The sequence below is a fragment of the Halichoeres trimaculatus genome, unplaced genomic scaffold, assembly GCF_033239565.1.
Source record: "Halichoeres trimaculatus isolate MK-OKI-2021-1 unplaced genomic scaffold, fHalTri1.1 fHalTri1_scaffold_19, whole genome shotgun sequence".
In the NCBI taxonomy this organism is placed as follows: Eukaryota; Metazoa; Chordata; class Actinopteri; order Labriformes; family Labridae; genus Halichoeres; species Halichoeres trimaculatus.
The window spans coordinates 14,210,934-14,236,499 of record NW_027437197.1 but is presented as its reverse complement, the minus strand read 5'-3'; the positions used below and the strand labels follow the sequence as shown (position 1 = coordinate 14,236,499).

The following is a 25,566-nucleotide window of genomic DNA, read 5'->3' as shown; positions in this document are numbered from 1 at the left end:
ACATCCAAGCTCTGAACACCCCGTGAATCCCTCCACTCTCCCTCCTGTGTGTAATCAGAGGGTCTAAGCCCTGCCTCGTCTCTGAGCTCAGCAGAATGGAAAGAGGAGGGCTGACCACAGCTTAAAGTTCTCTCTCTGCTACATCACCACAATCTCACTTCAGCGTTTCTCTGCTTCAGAGCCGCAGCAGGGGAGGGCACGCTCCTCTCACAGAGGAAGCAAAAGTTAGAAGCAGACTTCAACGCAGGATTATTTTTATAGCAGAGGGGCAGAGCAGCTGAAAGTTGGACAAGAAGATGTGGCAAAGTTTGGAGAGTTTTTCCTACATTTTAAACTCAAGGGAATACACAGGAGGAGGGGAGTAAAGAACAGCAGGAACTCAGGTGAGATACTTCTTTAAGAAACTAACAGATGTGGATGTGGAGATTTGGATGTTTTTTTTGGACTGTCAAAAGATATGAGCTGGATGAAGCCAGAAGAGCAAATTCTTTTTCTGATCTTTCGATAAAAAAAACAACAAAAAAAACCAACAAAAAAAACCAAACAGTTTGAGCCTGTTTAGATCAGCTTCTCTCAGACACCGCAGTCCATCTGAAGTGTTTCTCCTTTGTCACTGTACGCAGGGCTGTGGATCTCACACACCACCATGACCAGAAATAACTCAACCACACCTGCCACCGTCCAGACTCTGAACACTTCTCTTTTTTCTGTGAATTTAACGGTGACCCAACAGACGTGTGTGGATTATGATGCTCTTCAAACCCCGCTGGCGGTGCTCTACTCTATAATCTTTGTCCTGGGACTCATTGGAAACCTTGTGGCTCTGTGGGTTTTCTTCTGCGTTCACTCCAAGAAAAACTCAGTGCGGGTGTTTCTCATTAATGTCGCGTTTGCAGACTTGCTTTTGGTGGTTTGTCTGCCGTTCAGGATTTTGTACCACAGCCGGGGAAACGTGTGGAACCTTGGCCCGACCTTGTGCAGAGGGGTGGGAACCCTGTTCTACATGAACATGTACATCAGCGTCACTCTGCTGGGGCTGATCAGCGTGGATCGGTACCTGAAAATCCACCGTGGAGCAGGGGTGCAGCACAGGCTGAGGTCCACTAGGTGGAGCTCTGTTATCTGTGCAATGGTCTGGATCCTGGCCTCTGCTTTGTGTCTGACAATCCTGTTGTCAAAGAACCACTCCCAGCAGGACAGGTAGGTGCTGTCTGTGTTTCAGAAACTTGTAGTGAAAAGGGGATTCCTCAGGGCAGTATCCTTGGACTACTTAAGTTCTTATCCTATATGCTCCCATTCAGAAATACCTAAAAAAAATTACCATGCCAGTCACTGAAGATATTTTCAGAGGATTTTTGGCTTAGATGGTGTTTAAATACACACAGAGAAACCTGGTTATTCACATCCCTGTACACATGATAAATACATATGTACTGGTTATTGATTTACCAGTTCCCACATGGCCACATTGCAGATAGATTCTTATCACTCTTAATTAAACTCTGTCTTGTTTCTGTATGTTTAAAGCATTATCTTTGGTTTAGTTTGCTCTAACAGGATGTGTTTCATTCCCAGGTGTTTCCACTACAAGACGCTCCATAAAGCAAAGTGGAAAGCCTACATCAACATCTTCCTTGTGGTTGTCTTCTGGCTCGTCTTCGTCTCTCTGGTTGTTTCATACGGAAAAATCGCACTCAAACTCCTGAAGACCTCACAGGAGAAACCAGACCTCCCGAATGCTCACCACTACACCCGCTCAGCCAAGAAGTCCTTCTTCATCCTCTTCCTTTTCACCATCTGCTTCGTTCCCTATCACATGGTCCGGGTGTTCTACATCACAACGCAGATTACAGACACTTCCTGTTTCTGGAAAGGCGTGGCAGATAAAGCCAACGAGGTGGCTCTTCTGTTTTCTGCTCTGAACAGCTGTCTGGATCCTGTCATGTACTTCCTGTTGTCCTCCTCAGTGAGGAAGGAGGTTCTGCGCTTGATGAGCAACATGTTTCGAGTGCGAGATGCTCCTGTGGTCAGCGGGAGTAGCTCTACGGCCGAGTTGGACAGCAAAAAGACGGAAAGGAGACAGTCCAAAATTGCTTTCTCAGGAATACTTTGAAGGAGATGGAGTTGTGCAGCCAAACGGGGATGAAAATTATTGTGAGACAATGAACCTCCATTACTAACACACCAAACAAGGCACCATGGAGAGTAGGAGGAGGTGTCATCATGCTTAATTTGTCTGCAAGAGTTGACTTTAACGGATATGGTCCTGACATGTTTCTATCTGGATTGGTTAGAAATAGTTTGAAATTAAAAATAATTTCAATCAATAAAAAAACTATTGTAACAATGTTTAAAAAGCAAACCCTGAGTGTTTTGGAAGTTTTTTTTTTCTTTTTTTTGCAGACATGTTGCCCATTTCACCCTTAAGTTCAAAACAATCAATTTGCCAGTCATCATTTCAGTAATCTTTTGCTTTCAACTTTAAAATTGATATGACAACAGTTTCCTAAGTTATAACAGCTGTCCTAATTCTGAGTGAAATTCTCCTTCACCTTTCCTCCATGTCTAATGGCGACAACAGACCAACAGAGTGAAAGAATACAAGAGTTAATTCAATCTCTTCCCCAGCAGGACGTAAAAACATCTGTCATTTAAAAGTAGCGTGAAAGAGAGATATCTTCAAATGTCCATGAATAAATGTGTGAATATCTGTTGACTCAGTGTGTCAACACATTTTGTCATCTTTGCTAACAAAAATCTATTTTCCCCTATCTAACTGTGAGGTGCTTCCTCTTTTAAGCAGGAAACAACTCTTCAGGGACATGATGTAACTGATCTGTTTCATGAAACACAGAGTTAGGGTCAGAGTGAAGACTTCAGCTCAGAATAAAGCCTTGTTTTCACAATGTGGTTCAGTTTGGCTCGTCTTGGTAAGGCACGTATTTTGTGGCATTTCCTTCAACTACAGCCGGGACAAGTCCCCAAATTACTGACCCATATGGTACCCTTCTGTTGGAGAGCCAGACTTACCAATCTGACCCTAAAAGATGGAGCTAGAAACACTGGAGTCTACTTATTGATCCAAACATTGGTGACAGTTGCCGTGAACATGTTTTCTGGATTGAAATTCAGAAATGGAGTTAAACAAAATTGCATCAATTTGGCAACAGATTTTGTACTTATATCCCAGTTTATTAACTAAAAAGAAACGTATATTGCAGTACCATATCTAGTTAGTATTGTGCAGCCCTCACATTTCTTTTGTTTAAATCTGTTTTGGTTGTTTATCTGATAATTTTTATGTGCATCATAAAAGAGTCGCCTTGGGCTCTGACTCATAAATTCGAGTAATATTACTCAAAAGTTTACAAACGGAGCAATTATCAGCATATAAAGAAGAATAAACAACCAAATTTATTCAGATTGAAGGAAAAAAGTTCATGAATGTTAAAAATGAGCAGACAACCCCCAGCAATAAAATCCTACTCCAACAGGAACACAGGGGGATTAGAAAAATAATGACTGAAAATAAAACTGCAAAACATTTTTTTTCTACTTCTTCTCTCAGCACAATATTTCTCAGTGTAGTTTCAGCTTTTTGCTGTGGCAAAGTGTCTGAATACTGTCTCTTTCAGAACTGGACTCTCACTCTGATTCTGAATGAGAGCTGGAACAGCAGCGCCCCCCAGAGGCAAAACAAGCAGAGTGTGCAGGGACATGCAGATGTGCACAAACACCTAAAGATGAGCGAGAATGTAGACTCTAGCTGCAACTTAGGAAAGAAGTTTGTTGAAAATTATTTCTGAAGTCTCTCACTTGTTCTGTATGTCTTAAATCTGCTTTTAAAGTTTTCTCTCTTCTCATTTGAACAGCAAATTCACCTTGAATCAGATTATTTTATGTGAGAACGATCAGGATATATTCTGTGTATGCTTTATATAAAACTTTTTTATGCTGTCTCAAGATTTTGTGCTATAGTAGAGATACTCCAGTTCAATGAAAGATCATAAGAATAATATTCAGAAGCATAGACAAAGCAGTAATATGGGTTAAATTTAAATGTATGTGAGGAAAATAAACCACGTAGTGGCCAAAAACATTTGCCTCATTATCGAAATGTTCTGCTGCTCATCTGATGCCAATTACAGTAAAAGCATCACACTTACTGTTAGTGGACAACCACAATGACACATCTACTGTACTGCTACAATAGATGAGAAAGCTGAACTGAAGCATAAAAACCCCATTGACCATACTTTAAGAACAGCAGCCACTTATCATGTAGTGCGAAAACACAGGAAGTAGGAAGATGCTCTGTGAGTTTAATCTGAGGGACTTTGTGTTGTTGATGTGTTCGAGTGATCATCAGAGTTCCTGTCAGAGGTACGTACAACATTAACTCTTCTTTAGTCTTAAACCTAATGACCTTAATGTGCTTTTTATTAGCAGTTATAGATTTAAAGAAGTGTAGATCATAGTTATCCTCTCAGTTAAGGTGTAACAGAAAATATCAATGATAAATATCATATCAGGCTAACAACATGAAGCAACAACTATCAATCCTAACTTTTTACTGACATAAAATCAGGAGTGAGTGAAAGATTGTATTATATGATTATATTATAAAAACATTAGAGGGCTGAGGATACTGTTAAGGACACGTCACAAGGAGAAGAGCTTCTCAGAGTTACAGAAAAGATAAAGGAAGTCGGAAAGGTGTTCACATGTGAAATACATCGAGCTCTGATAGCAATCTCTACTTTCTTTAGAAACACAGAAATGTGTGACATCAGATTTGGCAGCTGTTGGTTGCTTAATTACTGACCAACTTATACCAGAAATGGTTTTTACTGGCTGCTTGAGTTTCCATCAGGATGCAGACAGGAGAGTGGTGTGGCAGGAACTGAATCATTTCAATGTTTGCAGCACAGGTTTCTTTGTGTGTGTGTGTGACCGACAGGAAAAGATGAAAAAAGGTAAACATGTAGAACGACATCATCAGCATACAGACGAGCAGCAGATCTGCCTCAACACCTCGCTGTGCTCACTGTTCAGTAACAGCTGGTTTGTCTCCTCACTTCCAGGTGTCTTTCACATCAAATGGAGCTCATATCAAACTCTTCTTCCCCTCAAAACACCTCCTCCCCGATCCTCTGCTCCACCGCTGTCACACTCTACTTCATCCCTTCCACCTATACCCTCCTCTTCCTCGCCTCTCTCCCAGGAAATGCTGCATCTCTCTGGGTGTTCTTTCGGTATCCCCGCTGTCTCCCCCATTCATGTATATCTTTCTCACCTGAGTATCTCCAACCTTATGTCGGCTCTCACCATGCCCTTCCTGGTGTGGTACTACGCTGTGGGCTTCCTCTGGCCTCTGAACGGCGTTCTTTGTTGTGTCGTCTTGCATGTCATCACCCCACAGCTCCACATCAACATCTACATCAGCCTTATCCTCCTCACTTTGGTGGCGCTCAGCCGCTTCGCCATCCTCATCCAGCACACCCACGCCCCCCATCCAAGCACCTGTGCCACCCTACTGCCTCATCGATTCTTCATCTGCCTCACAAGGACCACCTTCGCCAAGCGGGTGTGTGCAGCTGTGTGGGCTGTGGTGGTTGGAGGCATCGTGCCGGTGACAGTTTACTACTCTGTGAAGGAAGCTACAGCAGAAGAAGATGAGGGCGCAGGAGGAGGAAGAGCAGAGGTGTGTTACAGTCCGCCAGTGGAGCTAGGAGGAAGTCTCTCTTCTACACTCGCCGTCACTCTGATGATCCTCTTCTTTGTGCTCTACCTGCTGGTGCTGCTGTGCTACATGGCCGTGCAGAGACACATCAGGCACTCCAGACGTAGCACCAGTGTCCCCACATCCCACATCCTGCTGGGACGGGTGCTCCGAAACATAGTGGTCATCCAGGTGAAGATAAAATCCACTTCACTCTTAAATTATGACCATGTTCTGTTAGCTTAAATGTATCTTTATAGCCCCTGTACTCGTTAATTATTCCCATTTTTGGTTCATAAAATCGGTAACTTCCACACTTCTTTTGTCTCCCTGTCATACCTCTGCTACCCCTCTCCTCTCAGGTTGTCCTGTCCATCTGTCTGCTCCCGTATCACATCTTTAAACCCATCTTTATCTCTCTGGTACATGGTCAACTCGAGCTGACATTCTCACCTGAACACAATACCTGTCATCCGCTCTCCACCATCGTAGAGGTAAACAAATTTTATCTTTGGAGAATAGCCCAGGAAGTTTAGCATCCGTGCAGAGATTTATCTGTTCTGCATGCTTGTAAAAAACAATCTGTCATTTTTATATCAAAATGTACAAGAGCTTATGATTAGGGGTGCACAGATATGAAAATTTTGGCCGATACCAATATTCGGTATTAACATTGCTGTTATTGCCAATACAGAAAAGATATTTACCGATACCAATATTGGTAAAAATTAGAAAAAATCTAAAAAATCAAATTTTGAACACACTGAAAATCATGCATGCTGAATTTTTTAATATCTCCCAATATTTTCAAACTTGTTATACCAAATAAGGAGGTGACAGGGCCACCATTAAACAAAAGTAACATTGCTACTTTACAGTAACTTTTGGATCACAAATAAGGATCACAAATCAAAATGATATCCTGACTAAGTTAACTGATCAAACTTGCCAGTGTTTCTGGCAACCAGGCAGTTATTATTAACAGCAAAACATGTTTTAAACTCATATTCACTCCGCTTAAACTCAAATCTGTGGAAAATTTCAAATAAAAGGTTGGAGCACCCGAGATGAACACGATCAAAAAAGTATGTGTTGTCTGTTTTTTGGATCAAAAAAAAGGAAGCGTGACATGAAAGAAGAGAGAACACTCTTTTTGGGTAGTTTTGGTGTTTACATGGTCATAGAAAACTTTATTATTTGGGTCTTGAAAGATCGTTCAAGATGCTCTGAAAATAGCTGGCAGCTAATGAGTAAATATCAGCCCACTTTTACGCATCAGCCGATACTAATACCAATATATCGTGCATCCCTACTTATGATGTTGTACATCTGCAGTCACATTTTTTACAAAAAGTTGAAACAGAGAGCACTGGCAATCAGGTTACATTGCCAGACAGTGAAGAGAGTGAGCTCTACTAATGCAAAAAAAACAACAACAACAAAAAAAAAAACAGTGAAAGAAAATACCGGACATTGTTTTTCTTGTTTCTTGAAAAACTCAAACACACATCCACCCACACAAGCACACAGGAAATTCTGTTTGTTTGCTACTGAAGCTCAAGAATGAAACTGTTAAAAATAATGTGAACATTTCTGTCTCCTCCTCCTCCTTCAGGTAAAGAGCTTCCTGTTGCTTCTGGCTGCACTGAGAGGAGCAACTGACCCCCTGATGTACTTCATGTTGGACAAAACTTTCAGTTATCAAACACGTCGATTTTTAAGGTGCACCCAAACCGATTCTGCAGGACGACAAGTAGTGACAGGTAGTGTCAGTCAAAGCCTTGGACAGCATGTGAATGTGGTGACGGCAACTGTGGATTTTAATCAAATCAATGTTTAGTAGCTGATAAATTTGAGCAGAATCCTGATGCATCCTCCTGGAAATGCTTTTACTTCTATTTTGTCAATGACTTCCCAGCACAGCTCTCTCCCTCTTCATACCAAAATGTGCTTAAGTGATATAATCTGTGGGGAAAACAAAATGCCATTTTGTCATTTTCAAGTATACATGGAAATGTTTGTAGAGCAGCCGTTGTGTGAGGCAGCAGCCTATAAATATTTGATATGTGTGTCACAAAGCTTGTTCAGTAATTTTGTGTGAATTATAGATGAAGGAAACAGAGTGAGAGGGAGCAGCGTGTGCAGAAGGTGTGTGGGACTGTTTTGGGAGTTTCGGCAGAAGACAATGTTCTGTGAAGTGTGGCCCCTGCAGGTAAGAGCGGCTCCTGAGGGGCCCGGGTTTCTCAGACTGAAGCAGACAGCTGAGAGAATCAAACACCCTGCAGTGTGTCCCTCTTTCCTCCACACAGATATGGAAAACACACAAACACCAGCCAGAGGAGAGAAGAGGAGGAGGAAGAAGAAGAGGGGGGTGGGGGGGTGTAACAATACGAGATCTAAACAGAAGTATCTGCAGCTAGAGAAGTTAAAAACTAAAAACAGTGTCATCATCAGCACCCTAACAAAAGGGTTTGGTGTCAGAGGAAGCTGGGCAAAGAAAGACGCCACAATTTAAAAAAAAAAAAACACAACACACCACTGAGCCAGTTTATGTTCTGCTCTTTTAAACTGCTTTTGTTTTTTTTTTGTTTTTTTTTTCTTAACTAGTTAGCTTTTACTTTTCTGTTATTTCACTATTTTGTATGTATTTGTGTTTTAACTTTTTTACTTTGTAAAGCAGTTTTGAGATTTGAGTAGTGCCTATTAATAAAATATATTACTATCATAACAAAGGAGTTTGGATATGAATTATGAACTAGAAACAGAAAGCATTCTGAATGCTTCCTTTAATCTATCCTGACAGCTAAAAAGGAGCAGATAACTGGTCATGGAGGTGAAATGTGATGATAAAATAGTAAATTGAGGAAACACAATCCTGAAAAATGTTTAAAATGCTATTTATGACATCACTTTGACCCTCAGTGATTAACACTTTGACAGAACAATTAATTGTTGTCCATTTGTCCATCTTTGCAGTATGAAAGAGAAAGTACAGTAAATTTGTTCTCTGGCCTCCTTTTCCTCAAAACACAAAAACCTTTACTGAGTTGTCTTTTATTCACAGCCACATTCAGAGTGTTACTCTAACTTAAAAGTATAACTGAGTGCATGAGTGAGCGTCTGTGTGCATTCATCTGTCTCTGTGATAAAGGCAGGACTCTCCTTAGAGACGCATTAGTTCCAGTGGTTGTGCGCTGCTGCTGAGAGCACAATGACTGATTACAGTTTGTGAGTCGGGGCTGAACGCTCTCAGACATGAAGGATCATCAGCTCACAGCTCTCTCAGGAGCTCCAGGACAAATACGGAGAAGTTTTTAAGAAGTTATCAGACTGTTCAGACAAAGAGGGGGATCTCTTCATTCTCTGTTGTGATGACAAGAATAGATCACCTGATGAGGAGAGTATGAAGAGCATTCATACATAAGAACTGAGCATTCAAAATATCAGGTGTTCATGTGTGAATTAATTCCAGAAGAAAACCACATTTTTTAGAGGTGTTATCTCTGAAAGTACAGAGCTATAGTCTCACTGCTGTAAAAGTACATTTTTCTGCGATCGTGACAAACAGAAAAGTACCCAGAAGACTTGAACGCTGATGTTTGTGCAAACTTTCCAGCAGACTTTTTGTTTTATTCCTGGAAACTGCTCTCTGAGACTGAGGTACAGCTGTCTGTCCTCAGTTTACCTGCGCAGAGACGACACACACCTGTTGTAACGAAAGAAACATGTCTGCTCCCTGTCACTCATGTCTACATCACAAGTGTTTCAGTGTTTACGGATTCCTCGGGTTGCTCGACAAACTGTCAGTCAGAGTGTGTGTTTTTCAGATCAAACCTTCCGCTTCAAAACAGAGCACTGGAGCACAAACATAGCCGGCTCTGAAAGGAGAGTTCACCTTCAAAATCTGAAGCTGCGCTCTGATGCTCCAATTCAAAGGGAGCCAAACAAACAAATTCAACAGTTCTGCAGCAATTAGTGGCCAACACACACACACACACACACACATCCATACATACATACATGCACACGCACACATTTTCAACCCCTGTGAAAGTTGTTTGGGAGTAATAGAAAGTTAACCTGCTTTTTTTGGTTTGGATACAGATGAATATGAGTTTCTAAGAGCAAACACAAAAGATTTATATCACTTTCTTTAAGTGTCAAAGAGCTTCTGCCTGGTTTGGGGTTTAATAAAGCAACAAGAAGATGTTAGGAGAACAGCACCTTCCTGCACAATTTTGTAAAATAAACTACAGAAACAGGGAATGCACAGATGCAGATATGAAACAGAAATCACTGTAATATCCAGGAAACAAACTGTGTCTGTAAACATCTGCCTAAATCTCCTCCTGCCTGTCTGAACCCTTCCTTCGCTCTCATATTCAGACCCAAAGCCTGGGCCTGTGATTCAGCCGTGAACACAGAGGACAGTACAGACCAAGATGACTAATACCTGAAGACAATGTGAGGAGGGAGAGATGGTAATCCACGAGCTGGGAGCTAAATGAGGCTATATAATCTGCTTTATTAAGCTCTTCAAAAGGCAGTGAAACACAAATAAAAGGAGCGGAGCAGAAGAGGAGCAGTTGGGATCTTTGGATATCACATAAAGAGACCCAAACAAAGAGGCTGCAGGGGGAAACTGTGCAACTGAGGAGAAAAAAGACAACTATCTTTATGCAAACATCTGAATTTCTGGACTGTATTTGCTGGTTAGAGGAGCGTGGTAAAAACTAGAGGACACAATAGTTTCCTGCAGAACAAATACTGTTGGACAACCATCAGGATGACGCAGGAAAACACACTGACCTTTCCACACCATGCAACTAAATATCATAACCAAAACAAAGAGGAAGGCCAAGATATCAGTAGAAATTACATTTTCATTCTTCAGAGATGAAGTCATATTTAACACACTGATTTAAAACTGTGCAACTAAATCTATTTACAAACTCAACAACAAGATATGAACTCTGCACTCAGAGGTCTGGAGTTAAGTCTAAGAAGAGGGTTTGCTAAGGCGTCTTCTCATAAAATATCTCATTAAAAAGAGATTCGTTTGATTTTAATGACCTGTATCTTCTTTTCTCTCCATTTCATTTCATCCACCAACTGACCACACAAACCAAGTGAAGTTTGTTCTCAAAAAACATACATCAGTGGGGCAGACATACCTTGACGTCTCTGTGGATGATGTTGTTGTCGTGGCAGTATCGTAGAGCTTCGAGGATCTGTCTCATGTAGTGACTGATGAAAAGATATTAAACTGTTTATTAATATGAAAACTAGAGCTGTCAGGCAATTAAAAAATTAATCTAATTGGTTACAGGATTTGTAATTAATTAATCTTATTAATCACATTTTAATCTCATCTCTGCTTAAGGTCCCCAAATAAAGAATTTGAATTCTAGGACATAACAAAATTGTAGTGTACGACTAATCAAATGGGTACATGAGGAAGAGATTTGTAAATCCACATTTTTCAACCGGCCAATATTAAAATCTCTGTGCTCTCTGCCATTGTTACCTATTGACGCCAATTCAATTGCAACCATTTACTGTGTCTCAAGAAGTACATTATGTTATTCAGCAGGCAAAGGCGGGGTCTGGCGGGGCTTGTCAATCAAAATCATGCTCGTAAACTGCGCTGCAAGACAGAAAAGTTCAGGCAGTTCTCGCTCAAACTAAGAATGTGTCATGGTAGTTCAGAGAGAAACAGCAGTGCAATCATGACAAAAGATGACATAGATCATGGAGAGGATCAAAGGTTGAAGCGTCCGAGATGAACTTGATAAAAAAAGTATGTTTTCTACGTTTTTTTTGGATCAAAAACAGGAAGAGACATAAACGATGAGAGCCCACTCTTCTTAGGTAGTTTTGGTGTTTACATGGTCAAAGAAAACAATATTATTTGGGTCTTGAAAGATCGCTCAAGATGCTCTGAAACTGGCTGGCAGCCAATGAGTTAATCTTGCGCTAATTTTTATAACACATTAATTTGAGGTGTAATTAATTAGTCTAATTAATGTTCAGTTTGACACATTTGAATGATTGCTGCAGAATCTTGAGGTGCAATTTAATGTGCATGTGAAGAATCTTACCTGGCCACAGCTTCACTGTAGACAAAACCAGCATCTGCTCGCTTTACGATTTCAAAACACAGGTCAGCTCCGTCCATACTAAGAGAGGGGGAGACAGAGAGGAGGAGACAGAGACAGAGAGTGAGATACTTAAAGGTCAGGGCAGGTGTCTGGCTCAGAAAGGTCAGACTCATTAAAAGCGTAGTAGTGTGTCTCTGTGATTAGTTGTGTAGGTGAGAATAGACACACAGGTGAGTTCAGGAGATGCTGTAATTATCTCCACTCTCCTACTCCCAGGTAGAAACAGCTGTATCACCTCACCTGAAAAAACTGACATCAGCCTGAGTAACCTCTCCATCAGGAGCAGAGTGACTAAAGCCTGTCTTATCTAAGTCTGCAGGTGGAGGTTATTTATGACTGTTGAGTTCAGTATTTCTATATTCTGCAATTAAAAGCAATATATCAGTTTTTCTTTTATGACATATAAAAAGAGCTTGTTTAAAGGTCAGTTCCATTATTTCAAAAACTGCTGCTCGACACAACTAACAGGTAGAAAAAACATTTTAGCAGAAATGGAAGCAAATGTGACCACGGTGTGTGTTTTAGAGTTTCTGTTTTCGTCTCTGACAAGCTCAGGTTGTTAGACGCTGTCGATGTGGTCGACCTCGTAACTATTTTCACTGTGGTATCTCTGACTCGACATAATACGCCAGAAATAGGACTTATAGAAGCGCCTCTGTAGTGAGTTTTGGGTCATACGGCCTTGATGATATTCAGGTCTAACCCTGTTAGATGGTTCAAATGTTACTGCATATTTTATGAAGACAAATCTTGATTTCTTTTTTTACCTCAACATCTTTTAACTGAAAACCTCCCTGCAGTTATCTTACCTAAAGCAACAGGACAGCAACGTTCCTTCTGAAAATAACATCTCATTTTTCTGTTTCACAGCTTTGTTTGCATTGGCAAAACTCACACTCTGCACTGTCTGTCACTGTAACTTGAAAACCACATCTTTCGCTCCATCCTTTGCAGCAGGTTTTGGTTGAAAAGATGAGTGAGTCTGTTCTTAAAGCCTCCTGAGCACTCTCGATCAAATCAAATGTTACAAAAAATATTATTTACAAGCATTTGGTAAAAACATACAAGTAAAATCTAATTTATTCAACTGTAGTTTCTGGTTTTAAAACCTTTTATCTCAAATGAAATTATCTCCACACTTAAAATAAGAACAGTCTTGAAATAATTACGTGTATAAATATTCACAGCATGTTAGGTTTTTTGCATATAGATTTCTATTTATGCTAATCTAACGCGGTATGATGAATCTTGTGGGTCGTATATTTGCTTTAGATTAAAGCCCAGTAATAACTCAGATCTCGACTTCTGTGAACCACTCCATAAATTCACACTCCTAAAATGAACTCGAGTCAGAGAGAGTCCCTGGTTTTAAACCACAGGAAAACATTTTCCTTTTGGAGAGCTGAGCATATTTGCAGACTGTCACACAGCCCAACGTTACTGAGTGTTCTGAGGATTTAATATTGAAGTTTGGGGCTTTTTGCATTTATTGAATTACTGTGAAGTAATTTACAGTAAAGACAAAGAGATTCCTGGCAGTAAATGTCTGGGCCGACCCTCACATCCTGTTTACTCTCACAGCTGGATTGACTCCTCTGAATCCTCTGAAACAGTTAACAGTGAGCCTGTCTTTCAGCAGCAGCAGCTTCTCTCTCTTCTATAATTGCTCTGCTCTTGTTCTCCACCCAATTACTGAGTCCTGCTCTTTATTGTCACTAAGCTTCTGCACCAATTAAACCAGCCTGTGATGTCGGACTCGGCCATATTTCTCTCCTTCTATCACCTCTCTGCTCTCACATGATGAGCTGGGATGAAAATCTGAGATGCACATAAGGTACTGAGAGTACTTTCATTATGACTGCTCTGCAAAGGAATCTTCCTGCAGCCCCCCTGTAGGGCTGGGTGGTATAACAGTCTCCAAAGGGGAATTTATGTCGGTACTGATACACTTAGGAAACTTTTACTCCATAAGATAAAGTAAAACTCTCTTTTACAAAGTTAAAAAAGTGAAGAAAGCCTTTTGGTTTGTTTTTTTCCTGAATGTAAAGTACAGGTAGGAGAATGGAGCTCTCTCCAACAGCAGAGAGTCATTTGAGATCAATTTTACTGAGTGTAAAATCTGAGACTATTCATCTCATATTTCAAATAAATAATGTCCAAAGGGCTCTAAAACGAAAAGTACGACCCAGGGGTTAATTTGAGGGATTGAATTAGCTGAGAGGACACCTAGTAGCTCTCACTTGTCAACCAACAAGGTCATGCCCCTAATTAGATAACTTCACACCTCAATACAGTGTCAACAGAGAGATAATACATTAACTCAGTTTGTACAGTTGTATGAAATAGATAATGAGCTTTGAGAGACAAAATGTTTTTGCACCAGTTAATTTCTGCTGTACAGTTTTTGGCATGACTTTTGGAGGCAGCCTCAAGTGGAAACCCAAGGAACTGCAGCCTGTGGTCTGTACCATGGAGTTTGCAGCTTGTTTTATTAGAAAAAAGAAACCCTCCAGTTTCTTTGGTCCTGATCCCTTCATTTGCATTATGTTGTCATAAATATGGAGATAAATAAACAAATATTTTGTAAATAAATTTAGAAAATTCAGCCGGTTTATCCTGCGGCCTGAACCTTTCTCACATCTATAAATGTGTTAGTGAATGCATGAAACAGAAAGTGCAGCACATACGAGCTCCTTCACCATGAAAATCCCTTTAACCGGAGTCCCTTTTGCATTTCCTTGAAAGTTGCTTCTCTCCTGCACAGAGGCGTGTGATAACGGCCAGCGTGAGCTCTCGCCCGCTCAGGGATAACAGAATTAACCGATAAAGGAATTAGTTCAGGGAGAGGAGGAGAGATGGAGATACCGAGCACGCTGGGAGGAAGACGGCGGCTTTGAAGAAGGCTGGAGGTAGCAGCGAGTGTGAAATCTTAATCTAATCTCCATCCCTTCATATATAGAGTTCTGCTCTCCTCCATCCCTCCCTTTCCTCTCACCACTCCCTCCACAGCTAACAAGCCCCCCCTCATATCAGAGCCGTTGATATAAAACCACAGCAGGACTAGGTCTCTACTCATTCTTTCTTTTCTCTTTCAACACCCCCTCCTCATCCTCACACCACAGGTACCATCACTCTCTCACCCCATAAGGTGTGCAAATGTGAGATGAGGTGTCTGCGTGTGTGTGTGTGTGTGTGTGTGTGTGGGCTGAATTGTTGCTATGTATGCAGACTTACAATTCAAACACCATGTAGAGCATCCCGTCGGAGCTGTAGGTCTCCAGCAGCTCCACGATGTGTGGGTGTTTCAGCATGTGGCAGATACTGGCCTCCCTCTTCAGGTCTGAAAACACAGAGACAGACACAGAAACAGAAGCGGCGTGTGGGTTAATATTAGAGATGCACAGCATATGATCAGATCTGTGAGCATGTTTCAAATCCTGAGTACAGAGTGCTGCACAGAGGCTGCAAAATAAAAAAGAGAGGTCTTAAAACCATGACAAAACAAGACTCAAACATAGTTAACATTTTAAAGATATAAAATTTAATTCCTTATGCAATATTAAATTCTATTAATCCTTGGTGTTTTCCTTAATTTTGAAGGTTTATTTTTCTTTTTTTTAAGCATATGTACTGATAGTTTTTGTTCTCCCATGTTTCCTGTTTGATACATCCTATTCAACTCTGCCTCATCAGTTTAATTCCCAATGCACAGCTCTTTTTATTCCCTTTGTGTTTGAGGTATAAACTTAAATAAAACTAACCCTTCCTTATTCAAGAGGTCTCAGTTTGCCAATCCCATCTGCTAATAAAGCACACTAACACCTTACTCATTTTGCAGACTTTCACCTGACAATGTGTTCCATGTTTCACTTCCCACAGGCGCATAAACCCTGCAGCTTTTCCACCTCTGCACCCGTATCCTGCCTACCCTCTGTGTTCCTGCAGCTTGGCTCTCACTGTAACTGTTTGCTGAGATAAAATACAAAAAAAAAACGCACAGCGCAGCATTAAAACCCTGATGATGACTCATCTGACCGTCTCGTATGCAAATTAAAAACACGTCTGTGCTCTCTTTAGTTCAAGTGCTGTTTGTTTGTGTTCCTCCCGTTATGTTATTTCCTTTCACAGCTGCCTGCAAAGAAACATCCCGCTCTTTAATTGGTTTCCTGAAGAAGAGGAGGGTTAACGGAGGAGGTTAGTGAAGCTGAAAGAAACAATGCAGGCTGGTTGTTTGGAGAAAGACGCTGGGGAGAGATGACAGACAGCGAGATGGAACAGCATGCAAAACACCTCTTCTCCTGAGACCGGCAGCAGAAAAACTCAAGGTTTGGCTTTAAAGGGTGCAAACAGGAGGAAAATGAGGAGCAAATTGGATAATAAAAACTAGAGTAGATACAGAGCTACATTCTGTTCCTGTGTCTAATAAGAGAGGTGAGCTGTTGGAGCAGGTAAAAAAAATCAAATGGGGCGAAGTTTGCTTTAAAATCCTGCAGCAGCATAACCCTGCCTTTAAGAGCCTTGAAGCCACTCACCGCTGTATGGGATGAAACAATGTCACCAATTTCATGATTAGACACAATTTCCCGCTAGAACAAGTCATTGATACCATGGTTGACCTTTGATGGTATAAAACAGCAGATATTGCAAGCTAAAAGTGCAGTTTAGTTTCAGCTTCAGGGTAACAGAGCAGAGGAAAGTGAGAACTACCAAGACCATCATCCTTTGCGCTCCGCTTACTGCCTCAAATCTAGTCAAGCCAAGTGGTTTACGCCAGCACTGGGAGGAGAAACATATATGATTCTGAAATAGAGGATGCAACAGCTTCGTAACGTAACACATGGAAGAATTTTTTTTTTTCACTGCACCAAAAAGAAACATGATCAGATAAAGTGTATTGGCATAGACTTTTCAAAACATGAAGTCATGTGACTTTTTCCAAGTCTTTATTTGCCCATTTTTAATTATTAAATATCACGGAAAATCTTTGAGTATGGACTTGTCAGTTAAGGCACTCTCCTAACGTGTCATTTTTATTTTGTAACTTCCTTCCTTCCTTTTCATATCACTGTTTTTTAAGCTAACTACAAATATTCTACTCAGTTCCCCCCACAGGTTTGGATCCTTCTGTCATCTAGTCGGTTATTTGTGTTTGATCATTTGCAGCTGTTGATGCTGATGTTTCTGTCTTTGAATCACCTTTTTCTCAAAAATCACACTTCTTACTGTTGAACATTTTTTACATGTGAATGAATGTTTGAAATTTGAACCATTTCAGGATGTGCAGTTTAGGCTGCTGCAGATTGGTTAGTCTGGTAGGCCGCCATAGTTTGCAATGCTCAAATCAATATGTAATCAAAGCATCTCCATCCATTTTTCCCAGCATTCAGCCCCTCCATCCTTTAATTCACTCATTCATTCATTCAGACTCTGCAGCCTCTCTTCTCGCTCCTCTTCCTCCTCCTGCAGCTGCTCTCTGAGATTCTCTGCCAGAGAAATATACATCATAAACATAACCTCTCAATCTTATCTGCTGAAAATGCATCTTGGAGAACACTTAACTGCATTAACTTTTAATATCTGCCTCTCCGCTGTGCCAAAGTAAACATGCTCAGTGTACAGAAGCTGAATATTCCAGATTCACAAGGAGCTGCAGCTGCTGGAGGAGATTTAAAGACGAACAGGGAATAAAAGGTGGAGCTGAGTGCAGATATGTGATAGTGCAGCATGAAATCTCACACACACCATCGTGAAAAGTTAATGTATTGTTCCTTTATGGATGCACTGACATTTAATTAAGCTTTGGTGGAAGCAGAGAACCCCTCATGCTGCTAACATTAAGCTAATCCTCTGAGGAGAGGCGTGCGGTGAGGGGCTAGTGCTAACATGATGCTAATGCAGCTAAAGCCGGATAAGTGGCCACCTTCAGGGCATGGCGGGCTGTTGTGTTTAATGCCATGTGGTGAGTTTGCTGCTGGTCGGGTCTGTCACCGTTAACAGTTGCAGGAGATTAAAGAAAGAATCCTAAAATGAGCACTGAGGTTTTATGAGCTACAAGAAAGAGCTGCAGGGGAAGCTGCTTTTAGATCCGTGTGTGTGTGACAGAAAATTAATAACTACGAAATGATGTATAAGGATGATGAAGAATACTATAATCTCTCCTGATTCTTTTAGAATTGCATGTCTTTAAACATCTCTCTCATGACTTCAAATACGAAAAAAGCTGTAATAAGACATGAAACTTGGGTTGCATGATTTGAGAGTTTGCTGCGTCACAAAGTCAAAACCAAACCAGATGACTGAAAACTAAGCCGGGTTCAGTCCTTATTTGAATTCACCCAGCACCGCTCTCCACTTATCCTGACAGTAGACAATATAAAGTAATAAATGCAAAGTGGAAAACCTAAATTAAAGCTTCTCCCTGAGGTGCAGACCTGGACTTATCCATTTAATTTAACATTTACAGCCGTTACTGTAAAGTAGGAGCCGACATCCTCTCTGCATCGCATTAACTTCAAGTACTACGACTATCACTGCAGGCGGAGACCAGTTCTGATGGAGTGTTTTGGCCCTGATGGGAGTGTTTTGGTATTGTATTATTGCCTGAACAGCTTTAACCTTCGAAAGCTGACATTTGATGTTTTAAACTGGTTCAGAAATGTGACTGCACGCTGAAAGTATCTGTTAGAAATGAGGGAGATCAGTGGGGGAATAATGTGACTGACTGACATGATGCTCTCAGATGTGTCAGTCTTCAGACTTGGTGAAGGATCAGTTTCCTCTTTAAAACACAAGCAGGGCTGAGGTGGTGGAAAGTGTTCATGTGGATCTATGTGAGGAAATGATGACTTGATTGAGTCATAGATGAATAACAATCTCCTCACAGTTTTGTCCTGAAGTTGGGGTGTTGAAGTGACATTAACCAAACCACAATGGTTAGACGACTCAATCAGAGCACGTCATAAGTCAGCCGCTTTTGGAGGGTATTTCCAGTCTGCATCTCAGCCTCATACACACGTCTACCTGGACTTAAGAACTGGATCCTGACCATAGACTTTCCAATTGTTTCTTCCAGGGGGGGATCTCCCTTGATTTTCACCCCAATAATGATGACGGGCATATTGTTCTTACAACTTAAAACAGGAAAAATCAGGAAAACAAGCACAGACTTAAAAAAGACAAATGTATAGAAAGAAAAAAAAGTCAGAGCAATGAAAACCAGAGAGAGGAGGGAGGAGGAGACGGACAGATGTGATCTCCACAGTGATCCCTGTTCTTCCTGCTGGGAGTCAAAGCCTGCAGAGGAGGGGCGCTGAGATACTACACATACTCCACACAGAGCTCCAAGTGTGTGTGCATGTGTGTGTGTGTGAGACACTGAATGAGTGTGTTTATGATGAAGTTGTGGTTTGAAGCACAGTCAGGGAAAAAAACACAGATGGAGGAAAAGAGGAGGACTTATTCTGCTGTTAGCTATAAAAGTGAAGCCAAAGCTAAAGAAAGCTGCAGTCTTATTAATGACCAGCAGGGGGCTACACAGATATCTGCTTGTCCCACCCAAGAAGCAACCTCTGGTCTAAGAATATGAGTCAATATCAAAGTGCTAAAATCTGCTGTTTCTCAAGTGTCCAGCAGAGGCTGGCTCTGGAATTACCGGAAGTAATGTATACACCAAGCCAAAAAAAGCCGTTTTCACAGCAGAAATTAACCTATTTACAGCCTGGTTCAAAAAACATCTCCTGTCTGAATTGCTAAGTTTACTATCAGCACACACTGTACGGGGGTGAACCTTTTTCTAACTCAGCAGTTTAGAGGATATTAAGATGAAAACTTGCCAAATCAGAGGCACAGCTCAGCTCACGTGACTGAGGGGCGCCCTATGGCTGTACTTGAAGCCCCTGCCACTTCCAATATGGCCGCAATAGCCGATTTGCTTCAAAAAACCATTTCAGAAACAGAGAGTTGATATAAGGTAGACTCCATCCATTGATTCAGTCTGTGGTCCCACCTCTCAGCTGATTCATCCCCTCAAAAAACGCTTTCCTTATGACTTCATGGCCTCAATCTCTAGTTTCAAGTCTTCTTCAACATGTAGTACGTTTGCAGTCGGTTCTGGATAGACTTTAAGGAAATAAGGATCCGAGGGAGCAAGTGAAGGAAAGGTAACAGAGGAGTGAAGGAATCAGGGGAGATGAGATGTGCGATGACACAAGATGAATTCTGCTCTTCCTCTACTGAGCTTTTCTCCCTCTCCCCCTCAGAGGGCTGACCTATTCGTCACACAGACCTCCGGACACGCTGCAGAGGAACAGGCTGGTGTGTGTATGTGTGTGATGATGTGTGTATGTGTGGCAATATGTGTGTGTGACAGTGTGTGTTTTTTTTGTGTGTGTGTGAGTGAGGCCCGGGCTGGCCAATCCACTGCCAAGAAGACACGAAACATTTGACCCACTTCCTTTTGTCTGAGCTCCTTGTGTGTGTGTGTGTGTGTGTGTGTGTGTGTGTGTGTGTGTGTGTGTGTGTGTGTGTGTGTGTGTGTGTGTGTGTGTGTGTGTGTGTGTGTGTGTGTGCGTGTGTGTTTGATTGCCCTGCTGCCTGCTGAAGTGAAACCACTCTGCTTTCTGCAGGCGACATGAAGGAGGGAAAATAAAAACAAATCAAACAGCGAGAAAAGACGGCCTTCCTCTGGAGGAGGAGTTTGATGGATCTCTGTGTGTGTGCTTGTGTGTGTGTGTGAGTGTGTTATTGGCAATAAATGACCGGGTATGGGGCTCAACAGAAAAATATCACACTGAACCGTAACCGATGACATAAATACAGGTGATGTTGAGAAATGGTGCCAGAGCTACAATGAAAACTTTGACTCCTATGTTTGTGATGATCTGTCGGAGCAGCTTTTCATCTGTTCTTTACAAGAGAAGGGATGCATCAGCTGTAGATAGAGAAGTTTTAAATCAAAAACTTAGTGCCACGGTGGGAGAGGAGAGCGCTAAGAAAGCCAAACCTTCACACAGCAACCTGGGTAAAGTGAGTGTATTCATAGGATTCTATTAATAGCAGCTGGATGTATGGACTGTATTAAACCTGCAGACTGACCTCATTCTCTCCTTCCTTTCTCAGAGTCAGACCTCTAATTCTCTGAACCTCTCTGCAGATCCTCTAATAGATTCAATCTCCCCTCCTCCTCCTTATCATCCAAATATCTTTGACTCAATCTTTCCTCTCTTGTTCTCCCTCCCTCCTCTCCTCCCGCAGACAGAAAGACGATACCATCTCAGCCCGACTTGTCTAGACCAGACTCAGCAGACTTTCTCTGAATAAATAAAATCCCTACAGCTCCCTGTATCATTACCACTCTGCATGTTAACAAAGATGCGAGGTTAGTGGGTTAGTGGAGCATGCGCTGATCATGTTTTGTAGTTTAGTAGTTCATACACTTTCTCAGCTTGATGTTAAAACGATAAATGTGTGAAAAACTTGTACAAACAAGGACGAGAGTTTGACCTCTGCAACACTTCAACAACTTTTAGTGTTCAGTGGAGCGAGGAAACCAATTATCTTCAGTTAAATTATAAACAGCAGATAATAGAGACAGAGAGAGATGAGGTGTGTGATGTCTTACCCTCCGTGCTGAGGCCTGGACTGGATGTGAACTGAGCCACATCCACGATCTTGACAGCAAACTGCTGTCCCGTCTCTCTGTTGATGCATCTTCTCACCACACTGAACGGACCCCTGAAAGAAACAAAGACATTTAACAGACTGTTAAGGTTCAGGAGCGACGTATGCTGCCATCCAGACAATATCTGATTACATTTTTCAACAGGTGACAGAAAAACGTGCTGTATGTCTTATTACTGCGCCGCCCTCTCTTGAGAAATAAATCTATCAAAGCAAAGTTTATGAAATGCAAATCCAAGAGGCAAAACAACAACACAGCTTACACACACTGTTAGTGTGTGACTTTTGTTTTCAGCTCAGTGTTTGGTCTCCTGCAGAGATGTCTGAACTCCTCATGCCGAGGTCTGAGAGTTCACAAATTGAATCCTCCCCCCCTGCGAAGCGAGTGCACTGTCTCATTCAGCAAACAGGGTAAACAGAAGGTGCTCGCTCTGCGTCTGAGGGTTGAGTTAACGAGCCAGCAGGGTCAGAGGGAAATACCACCTTAAATACAGAACGCACTCTGCTGAGTAATGCGAGGACACACACTTGAGGAGGAGAGTGTGTGCTCAGGTGTGTGTGATGAAGCAGGGCGGGGAAGGAGGCGCGCGTGCAGAAAGCAACCCAAACTAAACCAACAGTTGAGTCAACGCTGGTTGTTTTTAAATGTGCTGCATGAATAAAGCTGACTCATTAATCTGTCTCATCACACCGTGTCCCAGCTGACCTGTTCACAGTGTTTCCCTCCCTCTCTCCCAGTGCATGCTGGGATATATTCTTGGAATAAGCAGGTAGAGAAAATAGATGGGATTATGAGCCTGCTGTGTGTGGCTGGGAATCACTAGAGATCTCAGGACACAGATTTACAACTACACACACTTTAATGTCAGAGGTCACTGACTGCGCTCAAAGGTTTGTGTTTTTCCCCTGCAGAGACAATTACTAGATTATGAATCTTTTAATGCAAATAGCAATAATTCCAAAAGAGAACTTGTTCCACCTCTGATTATGTAACAAGTTTACATGAAGGGAAGTGCTTTTATTATTGATGTTTATGGTATTAACTTAGGATAGCCAAGCAGACTGACCAACACTATCCTTAACTTCACATGCACAGGGTAATCTTTACTCTATGTGTAATAGTTCACACGAAAAGTTTTTAGATTGCTGCACCAATAAAACTCTACTTTGAACAACCAAACTTGTACCAAACAAATCCAGGTTCTGCACACTCTATCCACATTTGGTTCACGGCAGCTGAGACAGCTCTGTTCTTGTTCTGTCTCAGCTCTGGCATTTAAAAAACCTACACAGAAAAAAATGCAAGGCTTGATTTTTGCCTGACACCGGAGCAGGGTGCATGAATCAGCACAGAGGAGACTTATCATGACAGGAAATCAAACACCAAAACAATCTTAAAACAATGAGTTGAGTCCTGAGTCCACCTCCAACTCAAGGCCATTTTCATGAATGCGTTTCCCTTCTCCAGTCTCCCACTCTGATCACTGTCCTGTCCTCTAGCTAACGGTGTAAAAACCTTAAATATAACAGGTCAGAGGTTTTAAGAAGTCAGCAAAGACAATGTGGCTGAAAAAGGGATCGATTGATTCTGATTCTGACTCCGTACTTATGAGAAATTCTTCGTCTTATGGCTCCAGCTGTTTGTGCAGATGAGATTTAAAGGGCGAGGAAGCACAAAGCTTAGCCAAGCAAAGGGGAGATGGACCAAACATGGATCTGGTGGAAATCTGTCATTACTCAAGATAAATTATGTTACCACAACAACCAGATTCTTTAAGTTTGATGGTAATCCCTTGTTTCTTACTGCAAATGTGACTCAACTGAACCTCAGACACAGAATCTCAGAAACTAGGGGGTGAGTATTGGCAAGAGTCTCACGATACAATACGCATCACGATACGATAATATCACAATATCACAACATTATTATATATTTCCATAGTCTACACAGTGAACGATTTTATTGAAAACAACTTTTCTATTTTATTGCGTTTGAAATCGTGAAAGTCCGATGCAGCGTTTCATACACACACTTCACTCGAAAACATGAGGTCCGTCAAGTTTGTTACATAAACTACTGTGACATTAAACTAATGTTACAAAAATAATATTGGGTGAAAGACGTAGTCAGTTGGTGAAGCTGATGAATGTCACTTGTAACCAATGTTACTGATATTGCGTGAAACATGACTATGATTATTATCCTATCAGTCGACCACATTGTCGAAATTAACCCTACAGTTTATGGGCAAAATACAGTGTAGCTCTTCTGCGCCATCTACAGCAGTGGAAATGCACAGGATGTATTGCTCAAGGAGCTCAAGGAGTCTGAAAGATCTCCTCAAAAGGACAGAAGCATCCTCTGTCCTGTTACCGTGGTTACACGGATACCAGCATTGTTGTCTTTATCACACACGTCGGGATGCTGCATCACAGAGATACACACACACACACACACACACGTGTTCAAATATAGCCACAGTTTCACCGGGGTTGTCAGTTTATTGACCTTTGACCTCTCCACTTAACAGTTTAGTGTTTGTCCTGTGGGTGAACTGGGAAACAGCAGTAAGCCAGAAGACACACACTAACACACACACACTTCTACCTGCAGCCTCTCCATGAACTACCATCCCTCAGCAAATCACACTCCAGTGTGAGAGGAACAATTTCACAGCTCCACCAAACCCTGCAGCTCTCAAAGACACACCAGCACGCCCAGTCTGAGCACAGGCCCGGTGTGTGTGTGTGTGTTTGTGTGCGTGTGTGTGTGGGTGAGGAGTGTGTAGATGTCTCCATGGACAAACAGACTGGTGGAACAGATGGTGATCAAGCTAAAGCTGCTTAACGTCACAAGGGTGAGGTGGGACGGCACGGTGCCCACACACACACACACACACACACACACACACACACACACACACACACACACACACACACACACACACACACACACACACACACACACACACACACACACACACAGGAGACACACACACACACTGTATAAACATAGATCAAACTGTGACTGAAATAATCACCAGGGGAAGTGTTGTGCAATGTTTTCACACTCTCTCTCTCTCTCTGACACACACACACACACACACACACACACACACACACACACACACACACACACACACACACACACACACACACACACACACACACACACACACACACACAGATCACTGGGTCACCAGTTTAGTGAGCAGAAACATTCCTCTGTGTCCCAAGATCACCGCCACATGAGAGATATTTATTTAGCCTGCCGCTTCCCAGTAATTAGCCAAAACACACACACATGTACACACACACATTTAGAAGCAGAGCTGGATTTTCTTCTCTTAAAGCACACTTGATAAAAAAGCTGGCTCAGTTTTCCTGTTTCTCTGAATGGTGCACGTTGTTTCATGGGCTGCTGTGACAGCAAAGAATGAAAAGTGTGACAAAAATCAGCTTTCTTCTATTTTTCTGTTTGACTGTGGAGAGCTCGTCTCTGCGGGGAAACCTGCGTCTCAGCTCAGAGATAACAGACGCTCCAAACTATCTGTCTGTCAATTTCCTGAAGTCACAGAAAAGTCTGTCTGAGTGTAAAACCAGAGCTCCTGCAGGGACACGATCCAGCTCAGAGTCTGCAGGAGCAGCGGCGTCAGGTCACAGAGCGCTCATTAGTAAAACAGTTGAGTTCTCACTCAGTTCACCTGTAACCCCGGCAGGAAATGTCAGGAGACGCTCCAGGCTGAGTGCTTCACAGAGAGAAAGAAAGAGGAGAGGCCCTGAAGGAGACGAGGACAGAGGACACAAGAAGAAGAAGAAGAAGAGAGGGAAGTCTGAAATCTTTCTGAAGGTGTAAAAGAAGAAACTATGGAGGTGAAAAAGTTTGTTTAAGCAGGAGAAGAGATTAAAACAGGAAGTTAAGCTGACAGAAAGACACGTCAAACAAAGACACTGATGCTGGTGGGAGTCCATATCATTTTAATTTGGTCTCACTGACAGATTATT

The 25,566-nt window shown here is 41.8% G+C and overlaps 3 protein-coding genes across 19 annotated transcripts in view; 2 read left to right on the top strand and 1 right to left on the bottom strand.

The window, feature by feature from the left end:
- caska (calcium/calmodulin-dependent serine protein kinase a) overlaps window positions 1-25,566 on the bottom strand; it is a 95,039-nt gene that overhangs the window by 31,181 nt on the left and 38,292 nt on the right. For all 17 annotated transcript variants that reach the window (XM_074695694.1, XM_074695710.1, XM_074695693.1 and 14 more), the window contains exons 2-5: window positions 21,503-21,615; window positions 15,118-15,223; window positions 11,824-11,901; window positions 10,897-10,969 (exon numbers count right to left, since the gene is read on the bottom strand). In XM_074695694.1, coding sequence (XP_074551795.1) covers window positions 10,897-10,969; window positions 11,824-11,901; window positions 15,118-15,223; window positions 21,503-21,615 — 370 coding nt within the window. The remainder of the gene's footprint in view (window positions 1-10,896; window positions 10,970-11,823; window positions 11,902-15,117; window positions 15,224-21,502; window positions 21,616-25,566) is intronic.
- gpr34b (G protein-coupled receptor 34b) lies at window positions 52-2,745 on the top strand. The gene is made up of 3 exons (XM_074695154.1): window positions 52-383; window positions 624-1,200; window positions 1,576-2,745. The coding sequence occupies exons 2-3, from the start codon at window positions 647-649 to the stop codon at window positions 2,111-2,113; spliced, it is 1,092 nt and encodes a 363-aa protein (XP_074551255.1). The 5' UTR covers window positions 52-383; window positions 624-646; the 3' UTR covers window positions 2,114-2,745.
- On the top strand, window positions 4,310-7,562 carry gpr82 (G protein-coupled receptor 82). The gene is given in 5 exon segments (XM_074695257.1): window positions 4,310-4,383; window positions 5,085-5,255; window positions 5,257-5,914; window positions 6,085-6,216; window positions 7,338-7,562. Coding segments are annotated over 5 exon segments (1,260 nt in total).